A 20584-nucleotide genomic window follows, 5' to 3' on the forward strand; every position below is an offset into this window, starting at 1 on the left:
ATCACCATAAGGATCCCTCGTTTCCCTTTCACAGCCACATCCGCTTCCCTCCCACCGCTACCACCTCCATAATCCCTGGCAACTACTAGTCTGTTCCTCATCTCTACAGTCACTTCAAAAATATTATATAAATGGAATTCACACAGTAGCTTTTTGGGGCTGGCTTATTTCATTCAGTGTAATCTCTGGAGATTCATCCAGGAGTGGCATGTATCAATAGTTTGTTTTTTTTTTTTACTGCTGAGTAGTATTTTCATGGAACTGATGTATCAGTAACCATTCACCCATTGAATGATGTGGATTATTTCGTTTTTTACTATTATGAATAAAGCTTCTGTGAGCATTTGTGTACAGGTATTTACGTGAAAATAAGTTAAATGCCCAGGAATATAATTGCTAGTTCGTATGATAGTTGCATGTTGAGCTATTTAAGAAACTGCCACACTGTTTTCCAGAGTGGTTATCCAATTCCCACCAGCAATGTACTGAGTATTTGTGATCCAGTTTCTCTGCATCCTTGACAGCATTTAGTGTTGTCACTGTTTTACTTTGGCCATTCTGATAGGTATGTAGTGATGTCACATTGTGGTTTTAATTTTCATTTCCCTAATGGCAAAGAATGTTGAATATCTTCTCACAAGCTTGTCATGTGAATGTCATCTTTGAGGAAATGTCTCTATGTCTTTTGCCTATGTTCTAATTGAATTGCTTTTTTATTGTTCTGCTTTGAGTTATTGACATAATCTAGATACCATTCCTGACACATACTAGAAATATGGTTTGCAAGTATTTTCTTCCACTTTGTAGCTTATCTCTTTGTCCTTTTAACAGATTCTTTCACAGAGCCAAAGTTTTAAATTTTGAGGAAGTTCAATCTATCATACTTCTATGGATTAAGCTTTTGGTATCAAGTCTTAAGAACTTTTTTGCCTAGCCCTAGGTTCCAAAGATTTTTCCGTTTTTTTTTTCTTCCTAAAAGTTTTATAGTTTTATATTTAAGTCCATGATCCATTTTGAGTTGAGTAAGGTGTGAGATTTAAGTCAGGGTTCATTTTGTTTTTGCCGAGGGATGACCAATCGTTCCAGGATTGTTTGTTGAAAAGGCAATTATTTCCTCCATTCAACTGTTTTTGCACCTTGTTAAAAATGAGTTGGGCACACTCATGTGGGTCTACTTCTGTGATCTCTATATGTCTATCCCTCCCATCAAGAACACAGTCCTGATTACTATAAGTCTTGAAATTGGATAATTTCACCCACTTGATTCTTCTTAAAAAATCATTTTAGTTATTCTAGTTCTTTTTGGCCTTTCCATATAAATTTTTGTATGATCTTGTATCTACCAAAAAGAAAATTACTTATGTCACACCTGTGTATCAGTTTGGGGAGAAGTGACACATTTATTACATTGGGTTCTCCGACCCATGAGTCTCTCCATTTACTTTGGTCTCCTTTTTTTTTAATCAGCATTTTGTAGTTTTCAGCATACAAGTCCTGTACACAGTTTGCTAGATTTACACCCAAGTATGTCACCTTTCTGATAATTGGCACTGTATTTTTAATTTCAGACTCCAGGTGTTCAAAGCTAGTATACAGAAATGCAGTTGATTTTTCTATGTTTATAGTTTGCAGTACACCATAGTTAGAATTGCACACAGGAAGGCCCTAATTGTTCATTTGGAATGTTCCCAGGTCCAAGTGGGTAAGGGCAGTCACAGGTAGGTTAAATACATAGCACAGTAAAAATCTTGGGACATTGAATCTGGACATTAGGTCTGAGTGGCGTGGCTTATGGCTTTATGTGTTAAGTTGTGCTGAGGTGCTCTTGTGGCAGATAAAAGGGACTTATTGTGGGGGGGGGCAATGTAACTCGCTCAGGTTGCTATCATCATCCCTTCCTTAAGTGGTTCCCCATGAGAAACACAAGCAGGACCTTGAATAGATGTGCCCTGGATACATGTTTTTCTATGAAATTTTCATGTCTTTTGATGCTCCATAAAGCTTATCAGTTGAGGAGAAAAATAAAAATAAAAAAGTACTACTTGCTTCCAGGCTGCTTCAGTCAGAACTTTCACAAATGCAGGACTAAATCTATAATCCATCCTCCTCTTCCCATCCTTGGCACCTTATATGGCTCTATTCTTTTGTGAGCACTCCCAATCTGGGGGTTCTCTCCTTTTTCACTGGAGACCTTGACAAAACAAAATTTAAAAGACCTACTCCTTTTAGGTTGACCAAAAAATGGTTGGTTAGGATTATATTACATTTTTAGTATAGGCAGTTTTCACCCATTTAATATTATAAATATGATGTATGTGAGGGCTGCCATGACTAATAATCAGCTCAGTATTCAATATTTTTGTCAAGAGTTACCTGTTTGGTTTTTCTGTAAATTCTTACCTCATTCAGACATGACAATTGTTAAATGCCAGAGATCTTCCTTTTTATCATCATTCTTTAATTTCTGTTAACTCTGAATATCAACTTGATAAGAAAAAAATAAAATATGAAGTTGGCATATTATCCAGTCATTTATCCCCCAAAAAACCCTAAACAACAAATACTGCATTAAACTTAGTACAAATTTGAAAGCTATCCAACTCCAAACTTGCAGACGGCTATAACTTCTAAGTATTTCTTCCTAACACTGACTTCTAATAAAAAATACAGGATGTCTACGAAGTTTTAAATCACAGATGTTATTTTTTTTAAAAAATAGGTTGGTAATGTCCCTGAAAATTCTGATTTAAATGAGATCTTAGGGACAGATATCATTTTAAGATTAAAAAATGGTTCAAAATGTGAAAGACTTTAAAGGCTTACTTTTTTGTAATTTGTACTATATATGGGTATATATCTATATATATATTTCTTTTTAATAATTTTACCAAGTATCATTATTTATTAACCAAAGTCCTCTGTTTTAAGCCAGAGACTTCTACTATTTCATAACCAGATCTCTTTAACTAGATTTTTATCAAAACTTATATACTGAGATGATAATGTATTTTCTTGTAGAAGCAGTGGAAGACAGGTTATTATCAAACTTATTTAACCCACAGTATAGATGATGGAAGGGATATCTGCAATGAAAAACAAACAAAAAACAAATATTGCAATATTTATCATTCAATAAAAATAAATATGAAATGAACATGCTGAATGCTGGAAAAGTATATCAAATTAGATCAGGAGAAATGTTCAGATGAAAACTGAAAATTATGGAGGGAAGTTCCAAAAACTTTCATTGGCCTTGGAAGTTGACAGTATAAGCACTTTATGTTTCTACTTGTGCAGTGCCCACGGGCTGCAAGTTTTCCTTTCTATTCTATATTACTATAATTGATGCAAAATGCAAGACAATTTTAAAAAGTTAACAACTGCTTTTAGTAAGACTATTTTATTTTAAAATTTTTCAAAATATAAAAATAATAAACATTATGGATATTTAACAAACAACATAATTCAACTATAAATAATAAAAATGTTGACAACCTCACATAAACACGTAATACTATAAACATTCTAAGCATACAAGAGTTTTCTAGTTCAAGTTTTACCATTTTCAGTTCAAGTTTTATTATCACTTTAAAAAATAAACAAAAAAAGCTGCTACAGCTTAACCAATTACTTTCGCTCCACTCAAAGAGCAGGGAATTTTTCCCCCATGCCAACACACATTCGTGAAATGGGATACTTATGGGCACAGGTATTAAAAACTGGAACAATCCAGTCTCCAGACAAGAAAGAACTCCTTTGGTGTTTTTCAGTTCAACAATCCACAGAAATTGAGTTAGACTAAACCACTATTAAAGGAAATCTTGTGCCAGACATGTTGTGAAGTAACATCATACCCAAAACAGGTTCAGGATTCTGAGAATCAAAAGTAAACATCTATGAATGCTTTGCTGATACTTAAAAATTGTATCTTAAGAACATTCACTAAGGTGCTGGAATGAAGTCTTGCAGATGTAGAAAACAATCTGCACATCAACACAAAACTTGTACAATGTAAATAATACATCTCTTTAGAACTCATCAAATGTTCTATAAATATTTAAGAATTACCCTGCCTCCTGTTGAGTAAAAGACAGATGGGAATTTAAAGCAGAACAGGATTACACCATATTTTAGGACTAGAAAAGTTTTCCATTTGAAATGTGGGAAAACTGAGCCATGCTGAATGTATCATTTTTTGTATTCTAGTCATATTAACACACCACACCTTTTATCAAAAGAGCTAATGAAAAACTGAAGAAACTATTTTCTTTTGGGGAAGTTGGACACAAATTAATATAATGTCATTCTCCATCTTATCTTTAAATTATGGGATGTTTCTAATTGGCTGGGCTCTTTACCTGACTCACCGCAGACCACTTTTATAATTATGCTGCTAGATTAGATTAAGTTATAAGCAACCATAGATTTAAGCCTAGCAAAGTCTAGATAACAGGTTGAAAAATGATATTGAAAGGTTTTATAGCACCAATGACTTTTTCCTAAGACACTTGAGGGGCTGCATCACTTTAAAGTATTATTTATCTTGTAAACAAGACCCAAAATATTCAATTGATCTGTATTTTGAGCACAAATATTTATAAACTCTATTAAAAAAAAACAAATATAGCATGACTAGGGCAGCTGATAGTGTAAAATCTAAGTATATTGAAAAATATAAAGATATATAAAAGGCTTCCATAATGCAATCATGCAGTTAAACTGCTTCACTCAATTACACAAAAGTGATTCTGTACAGTTATCTACACATAGCTCCATAAGAATCCTCTTCAGGAAAATGAAATAATGAAAATCCCTATTTTTAATTAATAAACATATGGGAACTCAAATATGTACCTGACCTACCAGATCTCACAGCAATTTTCAAAAAGTACAATGATCTCAATGAGAATTAAATCATCTCGACTTCTGATTCCCAATGGCATGTTCAATTTATTTTGTTTTTAATTTAAAAGCATGGGGGCGGGAGGGGGGAGGAAGATGACAAAATAAAATTGAGAGTGGTGGGATACGATCCACATCTATTAACCAACCAAAACTGTTAACAGCAAGTATGGTCTCTTCAGAGAATGTTTTCTGGGTTTTTAGCCCAGCAGGTTAGAACTATTCTATTACACAGGCAGAGAATCTTTCCTTAAAAAGAAAAAACTACTGAACTAATCTGGGAAAATATTTGTGAACTCCCATCAGCTATATGTTTTTTCGCAAATGTGAACTAAAAGAGAAGTCCAATTTTTAAAATGCCCTGTAGGCTATAAGGTCATAATTATGTTAAGACCTTCCTTTAAACCAAGCCTACATTAACCATGCTGTCTCCAACTAACATGGATCAAAATAGATAACTTACATTATGTCTGACGGGTTCATTCTTTTTTTCATGAAGACAAATGCAATGCATACTCAAGAAAAAGTGCTTGCAGAGTAGTTAACTTTGCACAAAAAGGTGAAAATATGAGCATGGCTGAATGGAACTAAAAAAAAAAACAAAACAAGGGAGAAAAGGATCAAGTATAATTTGGACTTTTCTAATAAGAGTTGCTATCAAGTGTAACTTCTGACTTCTCAAATGCTAATGAGAATCTATGAAGGAATACTAAGAAATTAACTTTCTGAAAACTTTATGGTACCCATTATAAAGAGGGTATTTTGGGTGAATATTTAGAATAAAATTTAATCACACTCTTTATAAATAATTCCAAGCCATATTGCTTATAAATAAATAATACGGACATACACCTTTTAAGGCAGGAAAACTATAGTTTTAACAATGCTAGACACACAACACTACTTCCCCTTGCTTCAAAAATTGTCTTTGATGTCTTTTGGTTGCAACTGAGGAAAATAAGGAAAAACTCTGTAAATTAGACATTTAACAGATATTTCTCAATATTTATAATCCACAGATTTTATACTACTTGAAAAGAAAGAAAATTATTCTCCTTGTTTATTTTGAAGAGTTAAGAATTTTTTAAAAATTATTTGGGTAAGTGGCCTTGGCAGTGACTTCAATAAGTATATTTAGAAGAAACAGGCAAGTTATCACCATGTGAAAAAAGTATTTTACTAATGGTTCAAAATTATTTTAAGTGACTATCCTAACTCCAGAAATGTATCCTAAAAACCCAGGAAAATTAAAGCCAAACCAAGGTTTAACTTTTTAATCATTTTCATCATTCTAAATTGTTCATGCTAATGAACACAGTATCATGGCTTTATAGACTTCCTAGACACAATTTCAATTTGGCTGAGACTGAAAACTTATCTCATGTTAGGAAAACCAAGAGGATTTTCTTTTTTTTCCTTCTTAGACTGTTTAAAAATAAATGGCTATAAAGGGGAGAAAACATTTAAGAATAAGGTCAGACAAAGCACACAATCAGATTTACTTCTGGACTCAGATGTACCCTAAAAGAACTGTAAAGATAAAATGCTAATTATGGTACATGTAAACATCTATTCAAAATGATAAAGGGCAAACATAAAACGATAGTATCATATTATTATAACAGTCGTCTCCAGACAGGAACAGGTCTTGCTGTTGTAGTCACAAAGCTAAATTCAGGCAATGATGATCTCTCTCTGCTGGAAAAAGAGAAGACTATTAAAAAAAACTGTGAAAACAGTAAATAAATCTAAAACCTGAATGATACCATACACTGACCTCCAATTTTTTTAAACATTAAATACAATTGAGAAAGGAATCGAAAGGAAAGTTGCAGACAAATTTCACAAAGATCAGCCTTGGGTTAAAATGATTTAACAAAACTCTGCATCATGCTTCACTGAAACATTAAGCTGCAAAGATCACAGCTCTGCAACATGGTTACGATCTAAAATTTTTGATTAGGAAATGTCATAACTGACCACATAGCAAATTTTTATCAGTGTGGGTTGGCAAAGTAGTAATTTTAAGAAATCACGAACAAATTCCAAAATATTGATATAAAAGCAAGAACAATTGTCTTAAGTTTCCCAAGGACTTCATTTCCTTAAACTCCATGTGATAACCATTTCATTCTTCAATCACACTATATGACATAAAATACTGTACTAAGCATAATGATTAACAACAAAAGTAAATAAAAAGGAACATATCAAAATGAGACAGTGTTTTGTATACAAAGGAAGACTAACTTGGATGACTGGGAAGATGAGAGGATGGATGAAGTAAAGTGACAGGGAGGGAGGGATGAGGAAGAAGCAAATATAATAAATTGATACAAAAAAGTAAAATAAAAATGCTTTTAATTATACTAAGTAATGAGTACATAATACTGATAAACTGCAAGAAAGTTATTAACCAAATTAGGAATTTTTCTACTGAACAAGTATGAAATTTTTCTTTGAACAAGTTTTCATTAGAAATTACTGAGCATGTCAGTCATGTTTACCAAGGTTTCTTCCTTTCTTAGGTCTTTTAGATAGCTATTTTGGAAGATAATCTGCTGTCATCTGATAGGTATACAATGACCAGAGAGAAAAAAATCTACTCTCATCTAAAAGCCTGTATGCTATATACATACCTCAGAGCAACTAGCCAGTTCAAGAAGTTAACAAGAACAAGGTAGTTCCTGAGATCTGGGAAAAGGAAATTTTCTTTCTGCCTTACAAATACTGTATGCTGACGATTTATTCCTAGATTAAATTTCTGCTTTAATTATAGGGTTTTGGAAGAATGAGAAAAGCCCTGCAAAAGACCAAAAGGTGAACTAACCTAATAAGCCAGAACTTTATGCAGGACATTTTTGATTTAAAAGGCTAAAAGACTTCTTGCAAGGGAAGAAAAAAGAAAATCTTACAAATATTTACATAAATTCTGGAAGGACTAAAACTGATTTTCTATAATTAGTTCACACTATAGTAAGGGGAAAAAAGAAAGAAAATACAGACTGATAAAGTTTGTATAATATTCTACAATAGCCATTGATATTTCAACATACCAAACAAGCAACTGTTTGCCTTCTTTTTGTAACCCTCAGAGCCAGTGATTAGTGTTCCAAGTAAGACTGAAAATACAGTCCCCATAAAACAGTTCTAGTAACAAGAAATTTCCTTCAATTAAGCTCAGCCATACTTTCTACAGGTAATCAGCTAAAACAGTGAAGTCTTATCTTTATAGTAAACTATTGTTTGATACATTTGATCATATTACAAAATAAAACAAGAGCTATGGAATACTCTCCCATTCATGCAACATGATTTCATTAAATGCTTGAGTACTGGTTAAATACGAAAATGAATTTTTAAATGTTACAATTATCCAATAACAGTTAAAGCAACACTGCTTACGTAGAGACATAAAATATTGAGTGAAATATGTAAAATGACAACTCAACCATCCCTTGAGGTAATCCTAATCAATCTTTTAAACCAATGATATATAATTTCCTTCAATTTTTTCCTGGAAAAAGTGGCTACCTACATCTCAATCCCTTTTTTACTCCCACCTCAGCCCAGATCTATACTACAGCAAAGAACTTGTTAGAACTGCAGAATTTAAAAGCGTGTATCAAGTTTTAGGTAGCATACTGTAATAAGAAAGAGTTTTAAACGTTAAGTTTGGAAGTGAAAGGAAAAGTTACAAGCAAGAAGAAAAAGTGTGAATACAGAAGTTAATCTACACTTCCTAGGTTAAAAGGAATTTGGGTAGCAAAGGCAAATATTTGGGAACACTATGTACAAAACTGTACCAAGACACACTGTATGAATTATCATAACCAAATCTAAGTTGTTTCCACTGATGATAGAAATAGCAACAGCAACAACAGGTAGGGAGAATCGGTATAGATATGTTAAATTGTTTTAGATCAAACACTAATATACTACCAGGGAAACTAAAGACGTGAAACGGACCTTAGAGATCATCTAGTCCAACCCCTTTCATTTTACAGACAAGGAAACAACCCTGGATAAGTTAAGAGACTTGTCTAAGGCCAGAGAGTCAAGTTACAGAGCTAGGGACCAAAAGCTAAATCTCTTAACCCTTGTCCAGTACTCTACACTAGCTCATCTTCGGACATAAAAAAATCAATGGGATGGACTAGATTAGTGGCTCTTGACATTTCTATTCTTACACACTAATAGAAACCAAAAGGCGATTTTACTGCTGAATGGACAACATTTAATACTCCAAAATTTTAATAGCCTACTAATTGTTACGGAAATTCCACTAAGACTACGTGTATATTCCTCCATCAGTATTTGTAACCCCCACTGGTGCAATACTTAACAGTATCAATTGTTTACTAAGACGGTCCCAATGACTGAGAAGACCTTCAAGAGAGATTTTTAGAAAATTGATAAGAATTAACAAGGGAGGTAATTGTCACTCCATTGTTGGAGATTTAAATATGCATTCATCCATTAATTCATCCAACAAACAACTGAATGCCCACTATGAGCCAGGCTTTATGATAATCACTAGAGATAAAAAGATGAATAAGACATGGTCCCCTTCCTAGAGGAGCTTGTAATCTAGTGGGGAAGACAGACATATAAACCAGATAAATTATATTACAACATAAGTACTGTAACAGAGATATGAACAAAGTGCTGTGTTAAAAGGGATGGTTAAGGTATGAACTGGCTAATGACCAAGTCTACTAATTTTGTGTAACAACTACTATTTATTGTGAACACAATCTCATGCCCAATCAATAATTAGGAAGGAGGTAGCAATGGAGAAGTTTTAAAAAAGTTGGCACTGAAATCAGAATGCCTGCAATTCAAATTTAGTCCTTCTACTCACTAGCTGTCACTTTGGGCAAGTCATTCCATCTCTACTAGCCTAAGTTTCCTTATCTGTAAAATGGGAATTAACAACTACTTCAAAGGGATATCTTAAGTTTTAAATGAGAACACATGAAAGTACATGTAGAGTACTAGTATTTATAAACATACTCATTAATTTGAAAAAATCCAATAGCAATTTCATACTACATAATATTTATAATTAAAATCATATTAATGATAATAAAAATATAATTATGGACCTAATGAATGTTGCTAATATTTAATCCCCATACTGCAGGACCCTATCAAAACATACTTGTCTTCTGATTCATTCAAAGCAACATGGTGTAAAACATTTTAATTTTAGGTTACTACAGAATTTAAGATTAGGGAAAGTGATTAGCTATTTATGGGTTTAAATAAATAGTATGTGATTTCAGTTACATTATAAGGGAATTTTACAATAATTGCAAAACATCATGCTAAAATTTACTAATCATATTATAAAGCCAAAAATCAGCATGGAGATTTAACTGGCCTTTGCAAGATTTTCTTTCTTTATAATACCTGTTTGGTGTAAAGAGAAGAAACGTGAGCCTCTGCCAATTTGGCATCTTTCACGACTACTAAAAAGAAAAGAAAACACACTTACCTAATGAATCAGAATAGCACACAGTCAACATACAAGAGACTACATCAAAATATATCACAGCTCTAAGTAAAGAAGTTTCAAGTAAAGTCACTATTTTGACAAAAGAAATCTGATAGTGAAATTTTAAATATAAACATGTGCATCAACTGCAAGCCAAAACATTCCTATGAAATACTATTACCATCAAGAATATATATATAACTTTAACCCTAAGTGTGGGAAGAAAAGAAAAAGAGGAACAGCATCCACTAGCTACTCCACTGGCAAAAGACTATGGTGGTGAAATTACAGTCTGTGATTGTGAGGACCCCAGTATGGGAAGAAAGTAATTTTTTTTAATGTGACTTTTAATATAATCACTATATTCTCAGGAGGGGTAGAAACACTTGCAACCAAAAGGATAAACTGTAAAAGATAAATATGTAATCTTCCACCCTCCATTCTACAAAGAATGCATTTATTTCCTGGAAACTGCTGTATCAACTTTCAATGATCATGTTCACTTGCCAGAGAAAGCCACTTAAAAATCACAATATTGTTGCAAATGTCAAAGATTTTTTATACAAGTATAGGAAATGCACACTTAAAATATCAGACTGGAACACTTACCAAACAGTGTTTTCCTAAAGTAGTATCTATAGTACATTTCTTTATTCATACATCTTCAAATGGTCAAGTTTTCTTTCATACATCCAAAATGTAATGTGATGTTTTCTTATTCACCAAATGTTAGTTCTACTTGAAGTCTGGTTCCAAACTAATCAGCCTGCTTTTAATTTAAGACATCTGTTGAAAGTTTATAGGATCAAACCAAACTTAAGTGGTATAAATTTTAAACAATGGATTGAACATTATTGTAAAGGTACTGGTAACCATTATTATTATTAAGAATAAGTTAGTGATTATAGCTCCTTTTGTGATAACTGGGGGGAAGGGTAGATCACCATCTGGAATGGTCTATTTATTTTAACTTTTTTTTCTTTTCTTTTTTTTTTTTTTTTAAATCAAGGAACATTGTCTTTTTTTTTTTTGTCATTGCTTTTTTCTTTTCTTTTCTTTTCAAGAGACCATTCCACTTTATTTTTAACATCTGAATGCATAAGGACTCAAATGCAAAGCAGTCATACACCGTTATCATTAAAACCCATATGGTAAAATACATACACAAGTCCAACAAAAGGCTAATACATAGTAAAGCCTAAGCATACTACTATGTAATATTATGAATACATAACTTGGAGACTTTAGTTAGAGTACTATGTTACCTACTCATTTTTGAAAACATTCATTAAGATTTTAAATGCAAATTCATTCCTTATTTGGAGTAAAACAAAATCCTCTAAGTTATAACAAGTATTGGTCATTAAGTCTTCAGACCTATTCATTAAATTACAAAGAACCCAAAGAATTCTGTAATGTTCAGTAGAAGTATGTAATAAAAACATTGCATATGTTTCTAGTGTGATGTCTTTACCAATTGTTTACTGAAATAAAACGCAAACATCAATCTTTCAAAATACAGGATTCAGAAGGTAGTTTTCTTCTCTTTTGTCTATTTGTGAAATCCATCTTCATCACATTTTACCAAAAATTGTTTTTACAAATATGTAAAAGTACATTAGATAATACTAATGAAACACAGGTAGAGTTCTATCATATGCAGATCAATGATCAGTCAAATCATCTTCTCCAAGAGCGAGATTCATTGTCCTCTTCTTCTTCATCATCATCTTGAAGTAATGAGTCATCCACCAAAGACTCTTCCTGAAACTTTAGGTTAAAATGCATTTAGGAATTTACCCAAAAAAAAAAAAAAAAAAAAAAAAAGAAAAGAAAAAAGGTGACACTTTTAAACACTGATTACTCTCAACAGAGTCGAATACAAAAGGTATTTCTATAGCTAGAACATTCAAGAAACAAAGAAAAGCAATCTTCACTCAATGGTTTCTCAATACTATCTATTCTATTGCTTGCATCAAATAGACACTAAAAAAAATATCAAAGTAAGCCTTTGTACATGCCGTTTCTCCTGCCTCTCTTTATCAAATTATGCCATCTTCTACACCTACAAAACATTGCTCCACACCTTTTTTTTTATAAAGAAAACATCAATAAGTCTTCTCTGACACTAAATCAACCAACAACTTGAATAAAGTTTATCAATATTTATACTTCTTTTCTGCTGTATGTAACAAACATTTTCTTTTATAGCATTCTTTTCTTTTCCCCATTCCCTTCATAAAAGCTTCTCAGTCTACTTTTCAAACTTTTCAAAATACCTAATACCAGGAGCTCTCCTGCTTTTCTCCCCATTCAATTCAAACTCATGGAAGGACAAAGGTATAATCTAAAATATAAAATGACAAATCATGTATATGAGTTTCAAAATACACATTTTATTCTTGCATTTGACTATGGATATGTATAACAGCCTTGAATGCTCTTCAAACAAAATGAAGTGCCATTATGAAAATCTAACCAAGGTAAAACATGGAACCATTTAGTTTCCCCACCTTACCTTTCATTCCTTAACTTCCTCAACTTTTCCCTACAGCTTATTTCATGATTAAACAAAACAGAGTTGCTTATCTTTAGGTTTTTGGTTTCAAAGGGCTCTCCACTTCACTGTTCTTCATGCTCTCACCTCTCAGCCATCAGACTACCTGCTGTTACCCAAGAAAAAATATACTCTTCCACACCTATACCTCTGCCATTTAAAATGCCTCTCTCAACTATACTCCCAGTCCCAGCTCTTGGTTATGAAAAGTTTTTTTATCACTCAGGGTTTAGCTCCACTGCCACCACCTCCTTCAAGATTTTTCTGGAAAGAAACAATCACTCCTTCCTCTGGGTTCCCACAGCATATTGTTCAAACCTTTATTTACCGTATCAGTCTGCCTTTTATTATAATTAATTTCTTATGTGTCTGTCACCACCCCCTCTTCCATATTATAAGCTCCTTGATAACAGGGACCGTGTCTTATTCATTTTTGTGCCTATCACATCTACCATATAGCAGGCATTCATTCTAATGAACTAAAATGATATGAATTAAAATGAAACCTGAAATGTTAATAAAGCAACTGAATAGAATATATACTCTAAAACTTAAAATATCACAAGATTTCCTGTGGATAAAAATCTAATGAATAATTAATGTTTTCTAAGAGTAAATGAAAACTGAGTATATATATGATTTTCATATATTCTTTTTGGATTAGCAATCCACAGTTCTCATTAATACATAAAATTTAAAGTTGTCTGCATTTATCTGATATCCCCTGCCTGGAAGATGGCTCAGGAATAAAAGTTTTATGTTAAAATCACAGCCATAAAATCACATTTTATATAAAAATGTAAACATTTAAGGGTAAAAACAAGTGGAAAAAAAACATACTTCCTCTTCATCAGGTTCAACTTCTTCTGTTTCAACAGCTGAAATATTAGTTATTGGTTTATTCCAAGCCAGTTTTAGATCCTGCCCTTTGAAACGAGCTCCATGAACTGCAGCCTAAAACAATTAAGAACATTGGAATATAGAACATTAATAATTTGTGAAGAAAAAAATGGAATGTTATAGTACCTAATATTTAAATTAAATTAGCTAAACACAAGTGAAAGACAGTTGTCTGTTTTTGCTTTGTGGTTTACTTCTTTATTTACTATTTATTATTGCAATTTATAATGTACTTTATATTGTTATTTACTTCTAAAATCAGCCTAGTGATTGTAAATTCCTTTATAAAAAGAAAACAGGAACAATTTCTCATAATCGAGTAGCGCTATTTCACTACTGGCCAATATCTGACTAGAAGAACTATGTCTCCATGTCTACAGTAAAAGGATAACTGCTACTCAAGGCAACAATCTCAAAGCACTTCAAGATTCTGGCTGTAGATCTTAATTCTTGTTAATTCACAAATGGCTCATATAATAACTATAAACTAAAAACCTTTAACAAATATACGAATAATTTTGCATGTGTATTTATTTTTAAATTACATCAAATAATCACAGAATACCATAAAATGTCTGATGTATCACTATTACAAAATATAAATATCTCAATGAAGAAGAAAAAAACAAACAAACAAAAACCCTGAACTTTTCTACTGAAAACTAAAGCACTTCCCTACAAAGCTTTCAGACCTGCATATGGTAAAACTGAGTAAACAGTCAAGTCTAAGTACTTTAGATTAAATGGCTGGTTTAGAAAGAATGCTTTCAAATTAAAGTAATGTGAACTAACATAAATCAATGTTAGCAACATACCAAAATAACTCATAGTCACAAAAGATTTATAGCACAATCTCAAAGTACAGCATAATGTGAAATGTAGAAACAATTACATGTTCAATGACATTTGACTATGAGTTGCATGATATTAAAGTCCCCAGGTATAAATTTTAAACCTGCACATATAAATTTATGATAAATTTAAAATATTTCATGCCTATTAAAATGCAGCTCAGGAGTTTTTAGTCCATGACCCCCCATCATGTCATATAACTAAAAATTTTTAAGTACTTATATATAATATTTAAGGCCAGAAACAAATTGTAATTTTTTTGAAGCTATTACATAAAAATATATTCCTGTAAGGAATTCCAATTGTCTCATGCAAAATGTCTACTCATAAAACTCACGTTTTCATCCAGCTAAAAAAGGCAAAAAATGTAAGTGATGTTTTTTTATAGTAAGTTCTTCCAAATTTTCTTATGGGGACATCCCTGGTGGTGCAGTGGTTAAGAATCCGCCTGACAATACAGGGGACACGGGTTCGGGCCCTGGTCCAGGAAGAACTGACATGCCACAGAGCAATGAAGCCCATGTGCCACAACTACTGAGCCTGTGCTCCAGAGCCCACGAGCCACAACTACTGAAGCCTGCGTGCCTAGAGCCGTGCTCCGCAACGAGAGAAGCCACCATAATAAGAAGCCTGTGCACCACAACAAAGAGTAGCCCCTGCTCGCCGCAACTAGAGAAAGCCCGCGTGCAGCAATGAAGACCCAATGCAGCCATACATACATACGTAAATTTATGTATTTATTTTTAAAAAATTTTCTTATGACCTAATTTTGTAAATCTCTATATTCAGCACACACTTCAAATTTATAAGATGAATCTACAACTCTCTAAAGTTTTAATTTTAAAATTATTTACTGGACGCTATCATCCAGGCTCTGTTGTTCCATTTACAGAGCATAAGCAGAGTAGATTTAGCATAAATCTAAGGGTCCTAGGATTTTTAGAATGCTAAATGAGCTCTGGTTTCAACTTCAAGTCATCAGCTACATTAGCTCCTAACAAGAGAGTAAGCCTGACCTTTGAAGCTTTGAAGCCAGGCATTGACTTCTCCTCTCTAGCTATGAATGTCCTAGATGGCACCTTTTTCCAATATAAGGCTGTTGCATCTACATTGAAAATCTGTTGTTTACAGTAGCCACCTTCATTATTTTAGCAAGATCTTCTGGATAACACACTGCAGCTTCTATATTGGCACTTCCATTTTTATATCACGGTGACAGTTTCTTTCCTTAAAACTCATGAACCAACCTCTGCTAGCTTCAAACTTTTCCTCTGAAGCTTCCTCATCTCTCTCAGCCTTCACAAAATTGAAGAGAGTTAAGGCTTTGCTGTGGACTAGACTTTGGCTTAAGGGGATGTTGTGGTTGGTTTGATATTCTATCCAGACCACTAAAATTTCCTCCCTATCAGCAATAAGGCTATTTCATTTTCTTATCATTCATGTGTTCACTGGAGTAGCACTTTCAATTTCCTTCAAGAACTTTTCCTTTGCATTCACAACTTGAATAACTGGTGCAAGAGGCCCAGCTTTCATCCTATCTTGGCTTTTGACATGCCTTCCTCACTAAGCTTAATCATTTCTAGCTTTTGATTTAAAGTGAGAGATGTGTGACTCTTCCTTTCACTTGAACACTTAGAGGCCACTGCAGGGTTATCAACTGGCCTCATTTCAATGTTGTTTTGTCTCAGGGAATAAGGAGGCCTGAGGAGAGGGAGAGAGATGAGGAATGACTGGTCAGTGGGAGCAGTCGATTAAATTTGCTGTCCTATATGGGCATGGTTTGTGGTGCCCCCAAATAACCAGAGATCACCAGAACAAATATAATAAGAAGAAAGTTTGGAGTACTGCAAAAATTACCAAAATGTGATACCTACAGTGAGCAAATGCTATTGGAAAAATGGCGCTGACAGACTTGCATAATGCAGCGCTGCCACAAACCTTCAATTTGTTAAAACAAACAAACAATATCTGCAAATTGCAGTAAAGCAAAGCACAATAAAACAAGGTATACCTGTGTACGTGTGTGTATAAAAACCATATAGTACAGAATTAAATGGGAAATATCAGTAGGATATGTATGTATATGTGCACGTGTCTATATGAACGTATGCGTTTTTTTTCCCCGCTCCCAGCTCTTACCACTGAAAAAGATTAGTTATAGTAACAAACTTAGTAGTAATGAGCACCCCTAGTACTCAGACTGAGGTCTTTAAATACCTTTCCCAGTAAAAAGAACCAGAGCTCCTTAGAGAAATGGCCAGTTCCTGGTCTGGAAGAGAAAATTTATAAGATGAACCTAGAACACCTTTTCATACCAGAAAGCAGAGAAAGTATCATAACCCACTAGAGTCCTGTCAAAAGAACTCAGGAACAAACCTATATACTAGCCACTGGACAAAGATGGGACATTAATAACTGAGAACAATGGATCAATACCCATGAAATGTTTAAATCTATGAATTTATAATTCCACAATACCAATCAAGTTAAATCAAAATATGAATCTTATTCTGGATCCTTAACGAAAGTAAGTAAAGGGCTTCCCTGGTGGCGCAGTGGTCGAGAGTCCGCCTGCCGATGCAGGGGACACGGGTTCGTGCCCCGGTCCGGGAAGATCCCACATGCCGCGGAGCGGCTGGGCCCGTGAGCCATGGCCGCTGAGCCTGCGCGTCCGGAGCCTGTGCTCCGCAACGGGAGAGGCCACAACAGTGAGAGGCCCGCATACCACAAAAAAAAAAAAGGAAGGAAGGAAGGAAGTAAAATATTTATAAGAAAACCAGAGAAATGTAAATTCTGGTATTTGGTAATACTTAAGAAATATTAATTATTTTTAGGTGCCATAATAGTATTGTTTTATTTTTTTTAAGGCTCTAATATTAACAGAACAGGTTCAGTATAAACACTGAAAGGTTTACAGCTGAAATGATATGATGACTGGAAATGGCTCCAAAATAAGGAGGCAGAGGGTTGTTAGTGGGTGGAATACAGACAAAATAAGATTGGCCATAAGTGGATAATTGCTAAAGCTTGATGCTGAGTGTACAGAGGTTCATTTTACAATTTTCTCTCATTTCTATGCTTTGAAGTGTAAATAAAAAGCATGTTTAAAAGCTGAAGCATTTTATTCATAGGCTTGCTCTAGACATTTACCTATTTAGTCTTGCACAGTAATTCAAAGTTTGCACCATATTAGGATGTAAGGAAAGCAGGCATACCCAGTGACAGAAGAAAAAATTTTTAAAAAGGCTTTGAAGACCTGACAAATGAAGGAAGAAAAAAAAAGTATGAAAAGTAGTTATGAGGTAGGTTCCATATCTTACATGGAAAATGATTCTGGAAACAATTAACATTTGGAAAAGGCTGGATTAAGCAAAATTAAACAGGTGTGTTTGCCTTTTGCCTTTTCAAGTCATTGAGATTATAATTCTAAATTGAATATACAAAATGCAGCTCTTCACAAATTTACTGACAAGAGAATCCTTTGCTAGAGGAGCTCCTAAAGAACCAGTGTTCTGTAAAAACACTGTGGGGAAATCTGACCTAAGGCCAGAAGAGCTAAAGCTGCAAGCCTAGTGTATGTACCTAACTTTTTTTTTAGTAACCATAGTGATAAAACTATCTATAAAAGAAGGTTAAAACCAAGTTTATTAATGTTTGTAATAACCACAGTATACAATGTGTAGGCAGTAGTTACATTAAAGGACCGCAAAAACATGTAAAATCTGATTTTTAGAACTTATAGGGAAAGACTACATGGCCACTGTCTCACAAGCTTCAGACTTAGATTTACTAATTCTTATAGCACAGTGCCCATCACATAGCAACACTTAATAACTATTAGGTACATCAGCAAGAACACACACACAAAGACTGTGAGATACATGATTTGATTTCTCTTGACTGAATCCACTTATACATTTACTTCTCGCTATAAATTTACTATTTACTCAGTCAGCCCCATCAACTTCTACTCTTCATGTTGCACTATCCTCTATGAATCCAATTTTGTGCTTCTATCTTCAGGTCTAAAGAATGAGTGTTTTGAAATCACTCTATCTTGTTTGTATTCAGTTTCACTGATTTACCAATCAATTCTCATTCTTAAACACACACACACAAATATTAAAAATAGCTAACATTAAGAGGGTTTACTATGTTCCAGGCACTGTTCTAAGTATACCTTACAAGTTCTGAATCAGTGAATCCACACAACTACTGGGAACTGAGGCATGGGTGTCAAAAACGCACCAGTAGAACAAGATTCTCTTTCTTTTTGATATAAAAAGCTATATACCCTCTTTGAGTTTGGGACTGTAGAGTTTCATCTTTGGGACTGCTTCTTATAAAATAGGAACTTAACTATTCCTATTCTAAAACTGGATCCTGGTTTCTTACAAAAGTATAGGAACAATTCAGAGTAGGAAAACTAACATTCTAATCAGTCATGGGAAGACGTTACTTTTTCCTGTCCTGTTTGGGTACTTATGCACCTTTAGTACATGAGGGGTGGTGACAGACAAATTGGAAAACAGAAAATAAAGTAGTAGGATCCATCTTCTAACTAACCAGAGTCAAACCTTAGCCATCTTAACCTAAAGCTAAAATGGTTCTGTTTATATTATTACTCCTTAAAATACTTCAATCTCTTTTCTGAGGAAAATTTCTTACTTTTCAGTCATATTTGAATGTCTTGATTATCTTATTCCTGTACTTTCCTTTGAAATATTATGCATCTGTTGACTTAAGTCATCTAATACAATGATTCAGAAATTATGAACAATGAAATATTTGGAAATAAACATTAGCAAAGGTTTACAATTTTCTTTTCTTGGGAAGGACTATCCTTTACCTTGAGTTTATAACCACCTACATTTGGTATTAAATTTTTCTTTATTTTATATAATGGTGGTGATGGTACAATTTTTTTTGTACTTTTTAAGCATTCTTCCTTGACAAAATTAAACAATGGCAACCTAATGTCAAACACACTAGTTTTTAAACTCCTAAACCTCACTGTTCCCTAAAATCCAGAAGTTTGAAAAACACTATTTTAGCCTATATTCTGCTTGTATAAGATTAGCTTCAACTTAATTTTCTATCCTCTTCTGAAATAGAATGTTACAAAATTTTAAGAAATTTTTTTGGCTTAAGGAAATGTTTAACAACTTCTATAACCTAATCCCAAATGTTTATCATAGCAATGGTAGTTGTTCCTTTTAGTCTGTTAAGTAAATTCAACTAAAATGGTATTTACCCTGAAAAGCTAACTCTCATCAGATCTAACTTAAGCTAAGTTATTCTGCCACTTATTCAACCTTCATATAATTCACTGTTAAAATCTTTCTTTATACATTAATCCCAGGTCTTTGAAATGACTGCTATTCATTTGGAAGATGTATACATAGTATAAAAATATATATTAAAATTTACATCTGAGATAGAAAAAGCAAAACCCAAGAAGATACATGTCAACAGGTCCTACTTACCAAAAGCAAAACATCCAAAATTTAAGAGGCAGGAGGGTTTTTTTTTTTTTTTCCTCAGCCACATAAGTAAACAGGGACAAGTAGTAATATATATTTTTAAAGTAGTTACTAAATTCACAAACTTGGTAATACTATAACCATTTGAACATAACAATTACCATTGTTTTATAATAAGACTACTTCCTAGAAAATAAACAGAACATAAAAAGATGGTACTCAAGCTACCTATCCAACATTACATTGAAAACTCACTGACGCTATCATTTAAAGAAGGCTCATTCTTAACTTATATTCAACAATACCTCTCAGAGAAAACTTGATCAAAAATCTACTTTTTCGGGGCTTCCCTGGTGGCGCAGTGGTTGGGAATCTGCCTGACAATGCAGG

The 20584-nt window shown here is 33.4% G+C and overlaps 1 protein-coding gene across 15 annotated transcripts in view; it reads right to left on the reverse strand.

Moving 5' to 3' along the window:
- Positions 1-3494: 3494 nt before the first annotated feature.
- RBM26 (RNA binding motif protein 26) overlaps positions 3495-20584 on the reverse strand; it is an 84393-nt gene continuing 67303 nt past the window's right edge. For 2 of the 15 annotated variants that reach the window (XM_007114406.3, XM_028497767.2), the window contains exons 21-25: positions 13800-13913; positions 12682-12749; positions 11012-12172; positions 10318-10376; positions 3497-6600 (exon numbers count right to left, since the gene is read on the reverse strand). In XM_007114406.3, coding sequence (XP_007114468.1) covers positions 12067-12172; positions 12682-12749; positions 13800-13913 — 288 coding nt within the window. In that variant the 3' untranslated portion in view covers positions 3497-6600; positions 10318-10376; positions 11012-12066. Of the gene's footprint in view, positions 6601-7958; positions 8053-10317; positions 10377-11011; positions 12173-12224; positions 12750-12775; positions 13069-13799; positions 13914-20584 lie in introns of those variants that run through there. The other 13 variants (XM_007114412.4, XM_007114411.4, XM_007114409.3 and 10 more) reach the window with 11 other exon arrangements.

The sequence above is a fragment of the Physeter macrocephalus genome, chromosome 13, assembly GCF_002837175.3.
Source record: "Physeter macrocephalus isolate SW-GA chromosome 13, ASM283717v5, whole genome shotgun sequence".
NCBI classification, from domain to species: domain Eukaryota; kingdom Metazoa; phylum Chordata; class Mammalia; order Artiodactyla; family Physeteridae; genus Physeter; species Physeter macrocephalus.